We start from the raw sequence: 21,405 nt of genomic DNA on the forward strand, positions 1-21,405 counted from the left end.
GATGCTCACCATGATGAGTTTGTGCAGGCTGCTGGAGGTGTCTTCGTCCGAGCTGGTTTTGCTCCCTTAGTGGTGGAATGTGGACTCCTTTTACTTTAAAAATGTTTAAAATTATTGCTGATCATACTACCCCTTGAAGTCAGGTGTCACTCCCAAGCTGGCAAGCCAAAGAACCTGTTCCGGCCAACATGCAACTCACTGTTGCACTGTGGCGAAGTAATACAAAGATGATCTTGAGGTATTGGATAATGATAATGATGAAAATCCCTCTACCCTTATATTCCCCTGTACGTAGTAGTGGCTAGTAATGTATAGTTCAGTAGCATTAGTTGCTGTTAATCGTTTAGCTATAGCTAGTTGTGTTTAGGGCTGAAACAATCATGGATTTTTAGTATTGAGTGCTCTCTAAATCGAGTACTCATGATCAACTACTAGCTACTTGTAGTCATAACTATCAGCCATAATTTTTTAGAGGACCTAAAACAGTTTACATCTTTTCAAGTAACAGCAATGATACACACATTGTATTAAATGCTGATGTTGGTGTTCCTGACAAACAATATATAGCTACATTACTTTACACAATCAAATCGTACAGCCTCAATGGTATAATGAGAAATACATCATGTCAGGTGGGTCACGTGATCTTAGTGAGTACTATTATGCTATCCAATGCAAGTACTAAAATCCTTAACGAGTACTCAAGTATTTATAGCAGCCCTAAACTATATGCTTGGCTGCTGAAGTTAATAGAAATTCGATCATATTATTAAAATGATAATAACTTGTCAGAAGCATTTTGGGTTGCTCTGAAAGCAGTTGGGCTTGATTTAGCCTAACCAGTAGCGTAGCTACCATTGAGGCAACCGAGGCAGCTGCCTCAGTAAAAAAAAATGCTCAACTGAACAGGCTGAACAGGCCTGAGTTTTGGAACCCCGAATTTTCTACTCAAACATGACTAGACAGCATTACTGTACCACACACAATAGTATCTATGGCTGTAGTACTAAGCAGGGCCAGAACCCTTGGTGACACAGTCCGGCATTGGATGGATCACTTTTCAGCTACTTGAGTTTGTAAAAAGATTGAGATACTCTAATAGAGCAGTCATCGTAATATACTCTAATAGAACATTCAGTACAGATTATAGCCACTGTTCTCATTACACTGCTTGGTCTAAATCATTTACATTTATGTTAATCAATTGATCATGCATATCATATATTAGCAGTTACAATAAAAAATAGCCTCCACATGCCATTTTAAAGCATATATTTTCAAAAATTTCCTTAAGGGAGCATGCCCCTAAACTCACTAGCTTGACATGATTAGCACATGCAGTTGAACATCACATCAAAGAGATAATCTCTGACTTAAAACATCACAGCAGATCAATGCTGAAAAAGTAGTGTGCATGACTATGACTACCATTGCAGTCCATGATGGCCTGATCACTCAAAATATCTCTGGAGTAGCCTGATTCAGTTTTTGTGTTGAGTGCAATTACAAATTGAAGCATGCATGGTATGCATATACAGATATACTGTAGCATTAACTAAGCTGAAACATTACTTATGACATGTAGAAAATGCTCAGAGTCTTCTGAAACAATTTCTTCCATCCAAACAGAGAGTCAACCTGCAAATGCTGTACCACCCAATCTTGAAAGTGTGTGTGAATCAGTTGAGTCAGAAGCTGACCCTCTCAATTATTTCAATGAATAGACTTTGCCTCGGTAAAAAAATTTTCTTGGCTACACCACTGCTAACCAATACCCTACTATACAATACTAACATATTGTACAAATGAACAGGTGACAATGCTTAATTGATTATTTGAGTATATCCGTGTGGTATGTACATCATTTGAGTACTAATAAATAAACTAGTGTCCATTTGGTTCTACTTGGGGTACTTAGAGATAATGAGTTACTCTCTAGAATTCCTATGGATATAATTACATGAAAATGACAAGGAGAAAACATCCTGACCACCTGGTAGACTCCTGTAAGCGTTCGAGCGTAAATCGGATGGCTGCAGGTTCGAGGCTACCTAGGTCCAGTCATGGATTTTTTCTCCTTTCTCCAACTTTTCAAACACACCTTAAGTAGTTAAAGTCTAAGTAGCTAAAGTCTTTGAGCGGGCTGTAGGACCAGGTGTCCTACAGACCTTCAGCACTTGTGCTGTAAAGCATTAATAAATAAAAAACTAAAAAAAAACTAGACATACCTCAGCATTATCTTGACAGGACTCCAACGAATAAGCATCTGCATGGCACCCACCATGGAAAGGAACATTCGCCACTTGTGACATCAGTTGCTTTTCTAATCTAAAAGACACACAGTAGCTAGGTGATTTGTGAACTGGAACCTCAAGTTTCAAATATGGGATACCTCCTAATGATGGACAGTCCCTGCATAAAGTTAGTAAAGTATAACATTTCCTTGCAATGGGTAATGGACACCCTACTCTGTTTATTACACAGTACGGTAGCTCCAAAGTATGGTTGACTTTGCCATAGGCTTGTGGATATAGATAAAACAAATATCACTAAGTTTTGTAAATGTACCAATGTACACGCAACAAAATAATAATATTAGTAATTCATAACTAAAGTTATAACAAGCCCTTAAGCAACTTCACTTATGACCACACCACATTAAATGCATGTTCCTCACTATTTCTTTAAGTAGTGTATAGTAGAAAACTTTAGCTTTGGCAAACCTGCTGGCCATGAAAATCACTGTATTTTGTCACATGTCGCTACACAGTGGCATATAGCTACATATAGCAATGACTGGAAATGTGATATACTTGGTCAAAAATACTTTAGAGGACTATTGGACAATTTACCAAATTCAGCAGTATTTATGACTGCCAAAGTTTTCAATTGTACTTTGCAAGTGGCTGGCGTTGAGAGCTGTCATCTATAGGAGTGGGATAATTAACCTCTGTGACAATTAATGCAATTTGGGAATTGGCAACCCTCTGGCTCAACAGCAAACAGTGGTATTAATGTGTGTGCATTTTGGGGAGGAGGGCTTGCATGTAGCTTGACAAACTTTTCTGTGTCAATTTTAACATATTACATTTTCTAATCTAAGGAATTAGCCAGCACAGGCTTTTATTTATTACATTACCTTCTTTTTGTTTTTAAATCTAGTTAATCATTGCAATGGTGCACTACTGAAGATTTCTATACACAATGACATGAAGCTGGACAGACAGGTGCTAGTACAGAGGTTAATTTTGTTAAATTATTTTTTTGTTTATGTGCAGCTAGCAAGGTAAATCCTAATAATCATCAGTTAAATTGAACTCACTCTAGTTAAGGACACCTCAGTTCACTTCTGGGAAGTTGATCAATGGGTATTAAATTTGTTGCTATAGCTTCTAGAACATGGTCCTCTCATACTGTATGCATGAATAGCACACACCACTATCTTGAGAGCTACAAAATTAATTCTATAAAATTCTGTTAAATTCTCATATAAAGGGAATGTCTGAGAAGTTAAGACTTTCACTCAGTTATTATACTACCACATGTTACTACATATGCGAGTGCTTTACCATGAAATTAGATTGGGTACAAATTTTAATACTTGGTTAGAACATTAATGCTGCAATTTTCAGGTCAACATTTAAAGCAATTGGCTTGCTACATATGCTGAGTTGTATCCGAATAAATTCATAGTATGGAATGGCTAAAATTGTAAGGAAGAAAGAAGGCACAGCCTTTAAATCCTTTCCCACATATACGCTTATGTAAAGTGCAATGACAGTGCACTACACCGTATCAAAGAAGAATAACCATTTGACTATGATAAAGTAAAGCAAAGAAATGCCTCCAGCAACCATGTAAAACACAGTTATTTCTATCCAGTAGACCAGCACTGGAATGCTTGTGCACCACCCAGGCACATCTGGGGCAGGGCTAGTATAACTTGCAGTGTGTGTGACTCAAAGTTCCCTGATGTGTAACTCAAAAGTTCCAACACCACTTAGTGACACAAGTACAGCTGGTCCCAGTTATACAGTTATGGTAAGTTGTGCAAGCAAGGTTGCTTGCTCAAGAAAACTGCAACAACAACAACAGCGGCAGTAGTAATAGGAACTGGCCGATATAATGGACCATCAAACCTGGAATCATGCAATTACCGAGCTGGTGCTCTAACTATTTGGCTATGTTGCTTCACCTGTAAGAAACGCAACATCACAAAGTAGGGATTTGTACTCATCAAAGTTCAAATTCTAACCTTGTCCTATTTGCAAATAATTAGTAAGCTTTTACAGTTTATGAATACATAATATTGGTTGGTACATTTGTTTGATTAATAGCCTACAAGCTCAAGGCTAAATAATGATTAACTCATTAGCAAACAACATTCGAGGAAAGTGTGCATCATGACTATTACTACAGAAGTGATTTAGCCACCTTTTGTATTGTAGAAATTGAGACACTCACGAGGTAGCCTGTAACAAGTTCAATAAGAACTATTTTCAACTGTATGTACTGTGAAGATAGAGATAACAGCAAAGAAAATGTCACCTTTTGCATGTACTAGATTTTCCTAATTTTGTGGATGCATAAGCATGTATTGACACTGGCCCAAGATCAGCCAGCATTACACCAATGGAAACAAGTAATCAACAGGTCAGAATCAGCTGGACACAAGTGACAACATCAGAAGAAAACTTGCAATGGTCCATTAATTACTGTAGATATAGGAGCAAAAATCTTAATATCAGCCCAAGTATATAATATAGCAAGAATTTCTTCATCATATGCATTGGCAGGCAAAGTCTTCAGGTCCGAGAGATTTAGAAGAAATATTTGATAAATTAATGCATCAGTGTTTAATAATTACTTAGTACACTATAGGCTCACAGTTCTGTATACATGTTGATGTACATTGCCATATACCCAATTACCAGAGATTTTATCAAGCACTTTATAGTGCTCATTAGTTTTTGAATTGAAAAATTACAATCATTGAAGCATTAATTTTGTTCTTGTGCTAAAGCCCTTTTACAAGTGCTTCTTGATTAAGTACTTTACCTAAGTGTTTGATTTAATTTTTTATTTACATTTGACATAGCCATTCTTCCATGCCAGAGTACATAAAGAATACAAAGACAAAGTTCAAAAATGAAGAACACACACAAACAACAAAAAGATAGACAATTAAATATACACACATGGATTTAACTTATGAATATTTCGATGATGGTTGCTAGACCACTAACAGTATACGTACTAGTGAACATTTATATTCTCTCTTGCTATGTTTTGTTTACATAAGCAGACAAGTCCTATAGAAACATATATATCACGGAAATATGCTTACAATATTATTAAGCACCACAATTGAAATCTTTTAGCCTTTAAGAAGATGGACTAGCTAGACTCATCCAATTGCAAGTCCACAAGATTAATGCAGACACAACACAGTTGCAGTGCCTATTCTGATGATAAGACTACTTCATGAATTGCTTCATATATATGTCTTGTGTCTATACTAGGCTAGTGCGCTATATGTCAAATATAGCAAAAAGTGATCTCAAGACAAAATATTTTTGTCTCACACTCACATGCTATATTTGCCATATACATACCACTTGTGGCAATGCTTTAGCTCTTACATATATATCTCCTGTTAGCTAGTGCATGGTGTTACTGTAGGAAATGTGTCTTATGTTTCTTCAATCACTTCACATTTAATAATTATAACAACGACATGTCTGTTACTATACATACTCAATGATTCTTTTATTATGCTATCAAATTAAAGTATTTAATAATACTGAATTAAACACTCTCTCTTATTGCATTATAGTTAAAGTAAATAATTATAATATGTTGATACTTGATATAATAAGAATGTGTGCATGTCAAAAGTAAAACAAAAAGCTGCACAGAAACTACTATTATAGATACAATGTTAAATACAGGTCTTGTTTGTGTAATTTTAGGATACCATTACTCCAGCATTTATTAGGTCTTCTTTTATCTTTTCTGCTGCTGAAGTCAGGACCTTTATTTCCCTCAGAATCTTAATCAAAACTCTCCAAGACTTGGGGGAGACCCCTCGTTTGCTGGTCAACCAATCTTCTAGCAACATCACACAACACTCCAAAGGGTCACTGTTGCACTTCTTCTGTATTAACTGTTTGTACTCAAGTTCATATTCCAAATAATCAGCTAATATGCTCCAGTGAGCTGCTACTCTTGGTATTACTATTTCATGTAGTATTCTCATGACTGGTCTCTTCATAGCAGGTTGGTCACTGTTTGACAGAGACAGGGGTGCTAATTCTGGTAGATGGTCACAGTCATCAGTTTGGGTACTGTTTGGGGAGCATTGATCTTCTAATGTACATAATGAACAATTGTTAGTGTGTGAACTGTTAATAGATCAATTTCAAATATCCCTACTTGTACATAATACACAATTACCCATAAACATGGCATACCATACTGCTATACACTAAGTCGAACAGTGAAAAAATCAAGCCTGTATATAGCCTTAGCCGTTATCAAGTTATGCTTGTCTGAAGGAATCAGTAAGTCAGTCGGTCGGTCGGTCGGTCGGTCGGTCGGTCGGTCGGTCGGTCGGTCGGTCGGTCGGTCGGTCGGTCGGTCGGTCGGTCGGTCGGTCGGTCGGTCAGTCAGTCAGTCAGTCAGTCAGTAGAAAATTCCATTAAATAAATTATTTTAAAATTATGTAGCAACTTGTTGAAAGTGTTTCAGGTCAATCTGAAAGCTTGTTTGGGCTTAGTTTTACCTAACCAATACTGCCTCATCGTTGTCAGGGAAAATTGAGGCTGGTTTTTGGGTGATGTTATTTCGTGGGCCATACCTACTCCTTTGTGGTCCTTACTATACAGTACTATCGTACTGTATGATAGTATGAATAAGTCAAATTATTGTACCATATACATTGTCAATCTGAGTAAATGTCCCAAGATCTATATGTTCACATGTTAGCCTGGATCAACCTGTCAGCTCATCTTACCTACGTAGTTTTGTCAGGTTGGTATGGCTTCACTCACTGCACTTTATATTTTGGACAATTTGAAAAGTTTGATAAAAATATTAATGAAAATTTTCTTTACATTTAACTCCATCACAATCCTAAATGGATTATTGCAATGTAGAGAACTAGTGATGAAAGTAAGTCGAAGTCTAGTAATGTAAAACAATTGTGCAATACTTGCGGTTAGAAGGTACACAGCATTAACACACATACTAAATACACTAGTGTATACTGTATAATTTCAATGCATAATGTAAGAGTGACTCACTACTTATTGCCATAACTTGATCAAAAGGAAAAAGCCACATCAGATGTGATGAGATCAATTGTACATGTTGTGTACTATTAATGCTACACTCAGCATAACGTAATGAAGGAGTCACAACAGGAACAATAGCAATGTGGTCATCAGGACTATCACTACATGACTGACACAGGAAACCATACTGTAATCTGTTGTGATCAAAGTTCAGGTGATGACAAACTTCAGTTAATGCACCGACCAAACTCTTGTACACTTCAAAATGGATAGAGGAAAATTTTTCTTGAGGGTGTCTGATCTGTACTTCCAAATGAGATATACCATCAAACAAGGACAGAGAATAAGCATTGGGTAAACTGAATGTTATGAGGTTCCTGAAAGTATGATGAGTGTCTCCTTTTGAGAAGTGAGGATGCCAGCCAGCTGGTGGATTTTGGAGCAGTTCAACAACCAAACAACAGAAGACTCCTCTGGGTAGAAAGCCTGACTGAAATCTGATCAATAATGGCTCACCTTGCATATGACTATAAGTAAAGAGATGATTGTTCTTTTGCTTAGATGGATACGTTGGCAGAATAAATGGTATGAAATATTCTTCTTTATCCAGACTCACTATAGAAACATTCTGTTCTGCAATGATAGGAGCAATAATCTTCATATGAACTAGAAGCAGCAAAAAGAATTCTTTTCTGATATTATCTGTCCAAGTAACATGCTCAAATAGCTCTTTGGAAAGCAATCCTTGATATTTCAACTTCTGGACAGCATGACGGTTACTGGATCCATCCTGGAATGTAAGGCACACGACACTGCTCAGCTTGTCAAAAAACCACTGATAATCTGTGATGACATAATCACACAAACCAGGAACTTCCTCATAATACAACAGGACTCCTAACAGATGATAATACCTGAGAACACTTTTAACTTCCTCCGCATCACTGATTAGTGCACTGGATTTAGCTAATACAACGCACTCTTGGATGGACATGTTTGATCGTTTTTCTTTGGTGCAAAACTTTTGAATTTCTAACTCTAGCAGCATCCAAGTAACAGGAACATCATACACATCTTTCTTTGAGATCAATTGCTCTATGTTATTTCTGATTATGTTTGCCACTGGATCTTCATTTGTTCCACCAGCAGTAGTGTTGTCTACTGGAAACAATACACTTTCATTTGTATTCTGCCATACCATTGCTTGACACTTCATGGTGTCTACCATACTGTTAAGTTGGCTTGCAGTGTCATCAACTATATCTGATGTTACTTGATCTGCATGAGTACCCACCAGGCACAAATATGAGTTCTTATCAGTGCCGGGAATTGAGACCAATTGTGGTATATGAGAGGATCTTTCTGCAGCATCATTGACAGCTGACATTAGCAGTTTGGTCATGTCAATATTAGAATAGTTCAAATGATATGGTGTGATCATTTGTTTGCCATGTTGACTGTACTTCACCAATACCTGATCATCAAGTTTCTTTGATAAATCATGAACAATGAAGCTGACCGTGTGATATATATTAATGGTGGGCAGTAAATGGATATACTCAGGCTGGCCACCAGTATCCAGCAAAGTAATAACATTCAGCACCTCATCAGGCTGGTAGACTAGTGAATCAGAGCTATTGTTAGTTTTTTGGTTACGGCTGCTCTCAAGAATGTTATCAAACGTTAATAAATGTTCTCTTTTGACTGAATCCCCCACAAACAGTCTAGTAAACCACTGCTTTATTGTGTCAATCTTTGTAACACTTTGCCTATCAGAGCTAGAGGTGTAACCTGGATGTGCTGCATTTGATTGAGGTGGCTGGACGTCGGGTTTGGTTATATTTTTTATCAATGCTGGTGATTCAGAAGAGGGTTGTAAAACAGACTGAAGATGACTTATTTGAAGATCAAACCCAAGCTCAATCCAAGTAACTTCTGAAGATGACCTAATAACAGCTTTAGAAACTGAAACTGCATGATTAGCATGTACAACATTAGTGCTGTGGTGTTCTGTGACATACTTTTTCTTTAGTAACAAATTACTAAAACTGGTTTTACCTGCTGCCCCAGATCCTGTCAATAGTATTTTGAGAAATCTTACTGGAACAGTTCTATGCTGCCTTTTGGCTTTGTCTAAACATTGCTGTAGAAATTTAATATTTCTTTTCTTGTTTTTGGGATTATGTTTATATATCTGTTGGTCGGGAATGTCAATTTGGACAGATGTTTTTCCAGAAATGTGCTGTATTTGAACACTGGCACCATTAAAACACTGTTCCAATAAAATTTTAAAAGCTTCATTGATATTGTAGCCTGTTTTGGCACTTGTCTCAATATATGTGATACCAAACTGACTTGCAAGTGCTTTAGCTTGATCATTAGAGATGACACGGTATTTTTCCCTATCACACTTAGCCCCTACAAGTAAAACTTTTTTATTAGGATTCGTTGCCCAAATGATTTTATTCAGCCATACTGGAATAGTATTAAAAGAATGTTCGTCAGTGACATCAAATACTAACATACAGCCAACCGCATAATGAACATTTTTGCAAATTTCAAGTTGGAGGCTTTGATTCTCCCATCCACTTCCAGTCAAATCCCCAACCCAAAGTTCGTTAGCTTTGTTGTTAATATTCAGTTTGAAGGAAAAGTAATGATCCCAACTAGGCTCATTGCTAAGTTCAAAAGAATCAGAGTACTGAAATCGTTCAACAATATTGGATTTACCACAATAGTTATCACCAGTCATTACCACCTCATATCTCTCTGCAGACATTGCAGCCTGTGAAGAACAAAATTGAGTTAATTTTAACAACTAGAGACATAAATAGGTATTGAAAACATTGGCGTGGCACTCAAAATTTGGTTAAAGATAACTTGAGTGCTTATTAATTTGATATCCAATTGTTGAATTTGGAGAAGCAATTCCCTGCTAATTACACATTGGTCTAAAATGACGGATTTCAATGCTGCATGGCACATGGTATTTGTATAGTGCAGACTTCACTATTTCAGCAGAATTTAATTCACCTGGAACTACAGGAGGCTAGGTGCTTATAATAATATTACAATCAACTGACCCAGCTATCACCTATATGTAGGAATAGCTGCATTATGAAATGTGATTAGTCATGAACTGCATGGTGCAATTTGACATAAATTTCACTACACTAATGATTCCTTCGTTACAGTAGATATGCCCGAGTTTTATCTGCTTGTTGGTGCTGCTTGTTAAACCACCAAATGTACCACACAGTTTGCATGTTTTCTACAAATTGGTGTTTGCAAAATTCAGCCTGAGTGCATAACATGAAGGTTGTATAACATGAAGGTTGTATAGACACTCTGTCCACACAAGGAAATTAAGTTTGAGTAGGTGTAGCATCTTTGTTTATGATTGAACACAATCCTAAAACTAAACTGCAGGAGTTTTAGGGACTATAACCTGGTCATAATGAATATTCATTGCAACTGAGTGACTATGCATGTACCGCATTCCCTCAAATTGTGACCTGGGTGTTTATTGTGGTTCACTAATCCAAAGTTAAGGTTAATCAGTACATGTAAATGACTTCTGATGACACACTGTAGGCTTCAGCTGATGCTGAGTGCAATATATATCAAGGCAAAGCCATTGATCACTTAGAAAATGGAAGCGTTTTATATGCATGGCTATCACACAGTACAGTAGTAGTGTATAGGGATCATACAAAACTAGACTTTCCAGCCAAAAAATCATTCTAAAACCAGCCTCAATTTCTCTTCATGACAGCTTCGCAGCATTGATTAGGTACAGCCAAGCCCAAAAATGTCTTGAGACCAACCCCAAAACCTACCAATGGAATATATTTAACAGAATTTGTCACTCACTGACTAACTAACCAACTAAAATGATGCGTCCAGCCAAGCATAACTTAAAAATGGATAAGGCTATGGGCTTGATTTCTTCACTGCTTGATATTGCTTCATCACATTTGCTAGGTCTCCACACCACAAGTAACAGCTTTCACCTATTCACAAACTGGTTACAACTACATAGAAGGATGAAGTGTGTAGCTTGCATATCTCAAGTTGTACAGCAGAAGTTGCTCTACATTGTTCAAGGATATACGATTTGTAAGTTGATCATCATTGGTATAACATTGCTATTACAGCCTTGCAGTGGCAACTTACACATAGTAGAGTAGTAGTGCAGATCTTAGAAGACAGTTTCCACTCATTCCATTGCTTACATGCAGTCTATTGGGCTGAAAATTTTCTTAAGGCATTTAGCTCAGCATACTGACTAGGGACCTGTGAGAAGGCTTAAAGCCTGTGAATACAGAGAGTCAGGGACATGTAACTAAACCGTGAAGAATGCAGAAAATATCCCAGACCTGCACCCCAGCAACCTGCAATATAGGCATGTAACACTCCTACACTCTAGACTTAATAAATACTATGTAATGTGGTTTTGCTAAAGAATTACCTATGTTACATCAAATCTGCAGTTAATTAAAATACTCTCAGTCGTACATTATTGGTTACTGCAATAAAATATTTCCTCAAATTATGGTTAGTCTTGTATAAATGCCTGGTTTCATTTAGTCGATCACCATGATGCAGCATAATTGCAATAACGGCCAGGTTCAAGTATTCGTAGTTTTACTAGACATTGTTGTAAAGCACTAATAACAATAACAATACATTAGAAAATAGTAGACATTTTGATTTTTGGGAGGTAACAAGGTCATTCTTACAAATCTGCTAGTAGAATGACCACAGGCATTGTAAATATCACTTTTGATCATTGGTCTGCTACTGTATGCTCTCTCCCAAGCATATTGCCTGCAGTGGACAAAATCCCCCAAGCCAACACGAATCAATTATGGGATATACCATTTAACATTGTGGTTATGTTTGTCAGGATTAACAGAGAAGTCCAGTAATACTGCAGAAATTTATTTTTAGTGCCTACCTGTTTTCTAGATTCTAGAGTGTTTTAAACATGTTTCATCAACTAAACTGTAGATGGATTTACTTAGATGGGGCTATTTTGCATTATCTGTAATATGGGCGTGGTCTGTATGCAACACCCTATCTTGTCCTTATACTGCAGTTGCACCATAAAATATCTAATATGCAAGCTAAAACCTTGTGACAACTCATCATCACATGGTAATCACTCAAGCCATGTCTTCAAACTGTCATATTAATGCACCTGTCCTTCACACTTCTGTTACACCTTATGGCAAGTGCATTGGCAGTAACTCAGTCTGGTCAGTAAGGTGTGAGCTTAGCTCTTCGACAAAAACATGTTCAGTCTTCTGCACTCATGTTAAGATCACAAGAAAAATTTAAAATGACATCTAGTACAATCCCACAATGACTCCACCTGTACGCCAATATAAAATGCTCCCAATTGGTTAGAGGCCACAGCCTTGGATCTTTGCACTTTAATAACCTCGGCTTCGCCTTAGTTTTAAAAATCCATGAAGATCCTTGTGAGATCTCTAACCTACACTCAGTTAGCATCAGCTAAAGCCTGTAGTAGATATCACAAGCAATTTATAACTGATTATCCTTAACTTTGGATGGGTGAAACACCCGGGCCACAATTCGAGGCAATGCGGTACATGCACCAGTTGCAATGAGTAGTTATAGTCTCTATTTCAAGAAGGCTATATCCACTTCTAACTTCCTGTAGTTCTAGGTAAACTAACTCACAATTAACCTATGGAATAAACCATAAAAGTAGTACAGTGACTATTAAAACCCTATCCTGAACTTGTGATGGAGCCAAATTACACATGTCTAGATCTGTTGTTGACACCTCCCAGGTAAAAAAACTTGCAAGATTTAACAAGCCCGTGTAAGATCTTGCAAGGTCATATTTAATCTTGCAAGATTGGTGCAAGGAAAGGACCTTTTCATGTGTGCTCAAAAAATCTTGCAAGATTGGACAAGAATCTTGCAAGAATTGTGCAAGTAAAGGACCTTTTCACTTGCGCAAGTGCAAGAATTGGCAAGATTGGTGCAAGATTTGTGCAAGAATTTGATGCAAGATTAGCAAGATCCGTGCAAGTTTTTTTACCTGGGCTTTACTATCACTTTTAATCATCTGCAGCTGGCCATGGTTGGCTGAAATGTCAATTCTCTTGAAAGAAAATATCCATTTTTCATTATTTAAGCTGTTTTTCAGGATCCAGTACATACGTACATCTGGGGCTGATCCAGGGGGGTGGATGATGGAGTGGCTAGCCACCCACCATGCATGGCCTTGCAGCCACTCAGACATGTAATAATTTTTGTACTAAAACAAGTTTATAATCGTAATGCTAATCCTAAATAACACTCTTTCATTATTATGTTAACAAAGTATTGTGTGCTATATCAATATCAAAGATAATGGGCAATATTAGCTACCACCATGCAGAGAAGTTCTTGAAGGAAAATGTGAGGTCTGCTTTAGGGAAAATTCAATTATACTTTCATAATACCATTATTCTTCTATAATTGCCAGCAAATCACCCTAGGGCTGTGGCTTAATATTAATTTTTACAGTTCACTATCTTAATAGCAAGTAGTGAGGAATATTGCAGCTTTAAGCTTCTTCCTGTGGGGCATGTGATTAGTGGGAGATGATAGTTCACATTTACTTACTCAATGGAGGTATCATCTCCTACATGTATATACATACACATGCACACAACAGAGAGGAATGTGTAGCACATGCTCAGGTGTTACGGACATACTACATCAGATCTATTTGTTTTAACCACTCATGATCAGCCTTTACTAGGATTAAAAAATAAATAACATGTGAACAAGAGCTTTAAAGCTACTGTGTGCATGCTTCACTGTACAAGCTAGTCGATAGCAATGACAGGATTTTCCCTGATCTAAATACCGAGACATTTGGGACTTTTAGCTTAAAATCTGGGCCAGCTACCCACTATGAGATTATGTACTATAGTCCCATCTGTACTAGAGTCCCATCTGTACTAGAGTCCCATCTGTACTATAGTCCCATCTGTACTATAGTCCCATCTGTACTATAGTCCCATCTGTACTATAGTCCCATCTGTACTATAGTCCCATCTGTACTATAGTCCCATCTGTACTACAGTTCTATCTGTACTATAGTCCCATCTGTACTATAGTCCCATCTGTACTATAGTCCCATCTGTACTATAGTCCCATCTGTACTACAGTCCCATCTGTACTATAGTCCCATCTGTACTATAGTCCCATCTGTACTACAGTTCTATCTGTACTATAGTCCCATCTGTACTATAGTCCCATCTGTACTATAGTCCCATCTGTACTACAGTCCCATCTGTACTATAGTCCCATCTGTACTATAGTCCCATCTGTACTACAGTCCCATCTGTACTACAGTCCCATCTGTACTATAGTCCCATCTGTACTATAGTCCCATCTGTACTACAGTCCCATCTGTACTACAGTCCCATCTGTACTACAGTCCCATCTGTACTACAGTCCCATCTGTACTATAGTCCCATCTGTACTATAGTCCCATCTGTACTATAGTCCCATCTGTACTATAGTCCCATCTGTACTACAGTCCCATCTGTACTACAGTCCCATCTGTACTATAGTCCCATCTGTACTATAGTCCCATCTGTACTATAGTCCCATCTGTACTAAAGTCCCATCTGTACTACAGTCCCATCTGTACTATAGTCCCATCTGTACTATAGTCCCATCTGTACTACAGTCCCATCTGTACTATAGTCCCATCTGTACTACAGTCCCATCTGTACTATAGTCCCATCTGTACTATAGTCCCATCTGTACTATAGTCCCATCTGTACTATAGTCCCATCTGTACTACAGTCCCATCTGTACTACAGTCCCATCTGTACTACAGTCCCATCTGTACTACAGTCCCATCTGTACTACAGTCCCATCTGTACTACAGTCCCATCTGTACTATAGTCCCATCTGTACTATAGTCCCATCTGTACTATAGTCCCATCTGTACTATAGTCCCATCTGTACTATAGTCCCATCTGTACTAAAGTCCCATCTGTACTACAGTCCCATCTGTACTACAGTCCCATCTGTACTACAGTCCCATCTGTACTATAGTCCCATCTGTACTATAGTCCCATCTGTACTACAGTCCCATCTGTACTACAGTCCCATCTGTACTATAGTCCCATCTGTACTATAGTCCCATCTGTACTATAGTCCCATCTGTACTATAGTCCCATCTGTACTACAGTCCCATCTGTACTATAGTCCCATCTGTACTATAGTCCCATCTGTACTACAGTCCCATCTGTACTATAGTCCCATCTGTACTACAGTCCCATCTGTACTATAGTCCCATCTGTACTATAGTCCCATCTGTACTATAGTCCCATCTGTACTATAGTCCCATCTGTACTACAGTCCCATCTGTACTATAGTCCCATCTGTACTATAGTCCCATCTGTACTATAGTCCCATCTGTACTATAGTCCCATCTGTACTACAGTCCCATCTGTACTATAGTCCCATCTGTACTTTCTTTTCTGAATTATGCTGTGCTATGGCCTCTTCATAGTTGTGGCGGTCAGCACTGTCTCACTCATTACTTTTATATAATGTTCTCATAAGTTTGAGCTTTTCAAAAAGATATTTAGATGCAGTTGACTCCTAACATTGTCTCTGTACTTCCACCATAGCTTACACCTGAGAATGTGGCTAACATATGAATCCTGCACTATTGGCTGTTGCCTGCTATAGGTTATCCAGTGGTGAACTAGTGATGAATCTAACCATTACCCAGCCCATGACATGAATAAACCCAAGAGATTATTAGACAGTCTAAGAGCAACCTTTGATATAGAAGGAAACATGCAAAATTATTCATTATCCAACAAGTTCTTTAGATAGGCTACTATTACAGAACTATAAATAGAACACTGAATATGGCATAGCAACATCAATTGGTTCTCACATGAATTGCATTAGACATAGACAATAACCTCATAGTTCAACTATTTTGTTACAATAATCATTTGTAGCAGATAGTTTCTATGGTTTCAGGCACCTAAAACTCGAAATGACCTGCAGTCATAATGGCTTGGGAAGTTAGCTAGTTCAGAATAGCTAAGGTGGCTCAACTGCAGCATTTGCGTTTTCTGGTATTAACCAGCATATAACTACCAACGTACAGAGTATACACTCACAAATGCACTGCAAAATACTCACAAATACGACTAACCAATTCTACCTCACTGCAGTATATAGCCAGCCCAACACTGATGTAGCTACTAGCCAGGCTACTCAACAACTACACTGGTACAGCTAAATCACGTGACACAGTTAGTTATAAACTGATGCACACACGTGTAACTTACAAGATTTTGTTCACCTATCAGAATTTGAGTTAAATAGCGACGTCAAACAACTTGCATTATCTACCTTGATATCCACAATCGATTTTCACGGGTCATCTGATTTTATTTTCGCGTTGCTAGCTCATGGCTTCTCGACATATAGGATTGTTTTATGTTGCTGATGCATGCTGTTGGATATCTGCAAGCAAGTTGTAATGGGCTCAGTGGAAGGGAGGAGGTCGGGTGGTAATTCAGCTGCACTGTACTAAGTACGTAGCTGAGCTATTCAATGGCATCATCTAGCTAACAGTATGAGTAAAATAAACACACAAACAAGAAGACTGATTAATAGGAGGCTGACTAAACCAGTGAGCAAAAGGATAAGTTTATTGATACAAATTAGCTACAAAGGTACACAATTGTAATAATGGACGTTAGAGGCCATGTTGTTGTGGGCTTTGCTGATTAGGCCACTCCAATCGGTAATTATGTTTCTGGTCCTTTGAAAATCAGTTTTAGGTGCGGGCAGGCGGAATTCAGCAACAAAGCAACAATGAGGTGACTGCTCAATTAGAGGGGTTTTTTTTTGTGATTTACTGACTGTTCTATTAGAGTATATAGATCCGTACTATGCACTCTGTCCATTTCACTGATAAAATACAAATTATGGCATTTAGATAGTTAGATTTAGCATACTTGTTGCAGCCCAATATTTGTTTCTGAAATCCAGGTTTTTCAAAAAGCTGATGCGGGCATTTTATCCATGTATTTCTGAAATAACATTCTCCAAAAGAGTATGCAGGCGGTGGACCAGAACATAATTACCAATTGGAGTGGCCTTATAATAATAAAAGCTAATTCACAGTTGACCATCCAACCCAGTTGGAAGGTCACACTTTATTGGGTTGATAGCTAAACAATATAAATCATATGCAAAATGCATTTTCCTAAAACACATTCAGGGGCGGATTGGGTAGTAGGTGGTTATAATATAGAGGATCTGTGGGCTGTGCCCCTAGTAGTTAATGGTATTCATATGATTCAGGACTAAATTTTTTACGTAGAGCAGTTTTATGCACAGATATCTCAATAAGTCATACTTGATCAAAAGCTGCATGTAGGGAATAGTGACAGTCATAGGTTCAGCTTATGAGCCTAAAGAAAACTGTCATAATATGCAAAGAACCAAGTAGACTATAACAATTTGCAAAAAAACTCCTATAGCTAAGTAGGTGTCCATGGGTTGATGCTGCAGATGAAAGGTTTCATACTAAGGATTCTTGTTAGTGTTACATGTGGTGACCATTCTATTAGAGTATTTGACTAACAACTCTACCATCTTGATCTTGTGTATATGGAACTTTTTTGTTGGGGGGAGGCTCTGTATCTGTTACTGAAAATGTACTGTAGAATCATAGATAATATTATTTCAACTACACTAACATAATTGCAGTGTGGTGTACATAGAGGGGTGGGGTGTTCATTTTTTTAGTGTGTTAGCTTTAGGATGATGTTACTACAGTAAAACCTCACTTGATGGCAACCCCATTATAAAGGCCACTCTCACCTTAGTATTGCGGCCAGGTACAGAAAGTCCAGATGCTTCCATGCTATTTCATTGAGATATATTAATTTTCGTTAATAGAGCTACCTCCATAATAATTATCCCTTTAAAACCCATACTCTAATAAGGTGCAACAGGTCACATAACTATTGCAGGACCAAACTGGTAAAACCCCCAATAAAGAGGCCAGTTAAGCAGAATTAAAAATTTTAAAGGCTAAAAGTTGTGTCTATCAGAAATTTCCAAATGGTAGGGACATCTACAGTGGGAGGTTAGAAAAGTGCACAACTAGTACAGTATATATGAGAAGTGAGGAGCATGCCTTATCTACGGCATCTGTTCTATATAAATATTTAGCCTTCTGAGATCGAATTTAGCAAAGATATATTATTGACTGAACTTTATGGAATAAGCATCATGAGTCACTTCAACTAAGTGAAATCATATTTTCTAGCAGTGGTAACTATAGCTAGCTTTATATGGTTGTTGAAATTCAAGGGATCTAGGAGTTGGTCTTTGTTTTTTAAAGCTTAAAGAATTTGGATTTTCTTTAGAGTAGTTGACTGTTCTATTAGAATATATCGATGTTTATTTAACTTTGTTAGCACTAGTACTTTTACCCCCTTTCATCCCCTCTTGTTGATTCCTAGAAGAAATAAACCTTTTCTCTTTTAACTCTATCCATGTTTTCATTGCTCATGTATACTTTTGGTGTAACTGCATCTGTACTGTAGCTTCTCTAGTAAAATTTTGGAGGGGGTGCTTCAGCATACATACATCCTTAAGATCCTCACTTGCCTATAGTTGGCAATATACACTTCACGCTTTTAGCAGCCAAGTAGTGTCGGAATGATTTCATGGCATATTCTTACCTTTCACTAGCTGTGATGAAACTCATAGTGTATTTATGTCAATTGTTGTTGTAGCAACTAGTGATTCAGGTGTTGGTTTCAATGGTTTGCTGAAAGCCTTGATGACAAAGTCACTTTGTTTTATGGCTGAATTAATGTTCTCAATATATAACTTGTCATGGGTCTGATAGATAGTCCTATTGAGAGGTTTTACTGTAGGATGTTTGTGTTGTACAGAGTTAAGAAGAGGTCCAATCTCAGCTTATTGGTTTTTTTCTTCATGGTGATTCTATAAAGTGGCAATGATTAATGAAACACTTTTGAATGTTCTATTAGAGTAGTTGACCATTCAGTGAACTTTTGTGGGTAATCATGCTGCAGATACATTTGCAACTTTTGCTACAAATTTGGTGTTACGGTTTAAATGTCATTTGAAAATATCTTGAAATTTAAATCAAGCTATAGTGTCTGCATGCCCTCTAACGTGCTTCCAGAGATAGTGATTATGAGATTTTACATTATATCATATACAATCAATAGGTTTGGGCTATTAATCATGCTTTATATTAAAACTATATTTTATTCCTTCAATATTAATCTAAAGGTACACTCAGATAAGTGGAAAATTTTATACATGTATTTTAATACATGATGTTTAATTACTTACATCAAAGCAACTTATATTAAATGTTGTTCTTACAATTATTTAGATATCTTAGCTTGTTCAGTATGTGCATACACATGCTGTATTTGGTATTACTATATTGCCCTGTATTTATTCGGTTAATCGGAGTGTTTATAATGCCATATAGTTCTGAAAATTGATGCACCGTGACTATCTTTATTCACCACCACCCAGCCCTTATTAATCAACTGTGGTGGCTAAACTATATAAGGCTTGAGTCTATTATACTACTCATTTTTTTCTTATTCTATTCTCACATATATATAGATCCAGTGGTATAAGATACAGAAGTTTCAGAATGAGGGGCCTGGATGACGATTGATACAAGATGACTGTTTTATTAGAATATTTGAATATTCTATTAGCAAATCATGCTATTGCATACTCAGCACAGCCTTACTACCAACTTACTCACAACTTATCACATGTTCAACCAATTACATACATCCACGAGTTCATGCCATGTATGTATATGTAATGCTTATGGTGTATGGACTGCATTTATTCGATTAACCAGAAAAGACATGCTGACACTCTTTAATTCTGACTTGTCCTCAGTTTTAGGGATGCGGCGATTATGCCAGCATAATTTCGGGAATAATAGGTATGTGTGGGAATCAGGAATTATGCTAGCATTTTGAGGTGATTATAAAGCTTTAACAGTAGGAAAATCTGCAGATTGCACAATTCCGTTAAAAAAGATCGAGATACTCTAATAGAACAGTCACTGAATATTATTTACTCTAATAAAGCAGTCACATTGATATGAAATAATCTAATATAGCAACCAACTAAAGCATTTAAGACTATTTGAAGCTTCAACATCAATGAAAATGGTCTGATACAGCAATAAACTGGCATTATTAGCCAATTATGGTGGCATAATTTTGGGAATAATGGGAAATTCTCAAAAGCATAACAGGGGATTTTTTGAGCACTGCTCAAAAGCATAATGCTCAATTTTTGGAGCATAATAGCCTCATGCCTACTCAGTTTCAATGCAAACAATTTGCACATCACAGTATTCTTGCACGACCTTCAGTGGCCATAGGTTAGTGTTGGTCAGGAAATGGTGTTTAAGCTAGATACTGGAACTGAGGACGTAACCCTTACAAACCTTAAATTACAAGTTAACTAAGGTTTTGTGTGGACCAAACAATAAAAGTATTGGGCCACGCAACTGTAAACTTTACTTACAGGGTCCTACAAACAGTCAATCTATGTAATAAAATACAATTACTGGGACTACCAGAAATCACAGCCTTACAACTCCTGAAGGTTGATAACTTACAGTCAGGAAAGGTTCAGCAGAGCTTTCTAAAGCTATTTCAAGGCACAGGCACTCTCAAAAGAGACTACCAAATCCAGTTGAAACCAGATGCTAAACCCTATGCTCTCTATATACACTGCAAGAAATGTTCCAATACCACTTTGGGTGGTGGTTCCAAAGAAGCACGATAATGTCAGAATTTGTGTTGACTTGAAACCCCTCAATGAGAGCATCCTCAGAGAAACACACTTCCTCTAGAGTCCTGGAGTAGATGAGACACTGTCACCACTAACCGGAGCTACTGTGATGAGCACACTAGATGCCAACAGCAAAAACAAGATTGGGGGCCAGTATCTAATGCTTCCAGATCTGATCTATGTTAGAGGCAGAAACTAGATACACTCA

The 21,405-nt window shown here is 37.4% G+C and overlaps 1 protein-coding gene and 1 long non-coding RNA gene across 4 annotated transcripts in view; both read right to left on the minus strand.

Moving 5' to 3' along the window:
* LOC136258710 (uncharacterized) overlaps window positions 1-21,405 on the minus strand; it is a 126,497-nt gene that overhangs the window by 28,837 nt on the left and 76,255 nt on the right. The gene's annotated exons all lie outside the window — the stretch shown is intronic.
* On the minus strand, window positions 5,822-16,742 carry LOC136258855 (uncharacterized). 3 transcript variants are annotated; one of them, XM_066052201.1, is made up of 4 exons: window positions 16,652-16,742; window positions 16,525-16,598; window positions 7,305-10,080; window positions 5,822-6,369 (listed from the first exon to the last, which is right to left on the minus strand). In XM_066052201.1, the coding sequence occupies exons 3-4, from the start codon at window positions 10,072-10,074 to the stop codon at window positions 5,969-5,971; spliced, it is 3,171 nt and encodes a 1,056-aa protein (XP_065908273.1). In that variant the 5' UTR covers window positions 10,075-10,080; window positions 16,525-16,598; window positions 16,652-16,742; the 3' UTR covers window positions 5,822-5,968. The 3 variants fall into 3 exon arrangements, with proteins under 3 accessions (XP_065908273.1, XP_065908272.1, XP_065908274.1); XM_066052200.1 differs by having other exon boundaries at window positions 16,516-16,598; XM_066052202.1 differs by lacking the exon at window positions 16,525-16,598 and having other exon boundaries at window positions 16,652-16,734.

The sequence above is a fragment of the Dysidea avara genome, chromosome 6 (assembly GCF_963678975.1).
Source record: "Dysidea avara chromosome 6, odDysAvar1.4, whole genome shotgun sequence".
Classification (NCBI taxonomy): domain Eukaryota; kingdom Metazoa; phylum Porifera; class Demospongiae; order Dictyoceratida; family Dysideidae; genus Dysidea; species Dysidea avara.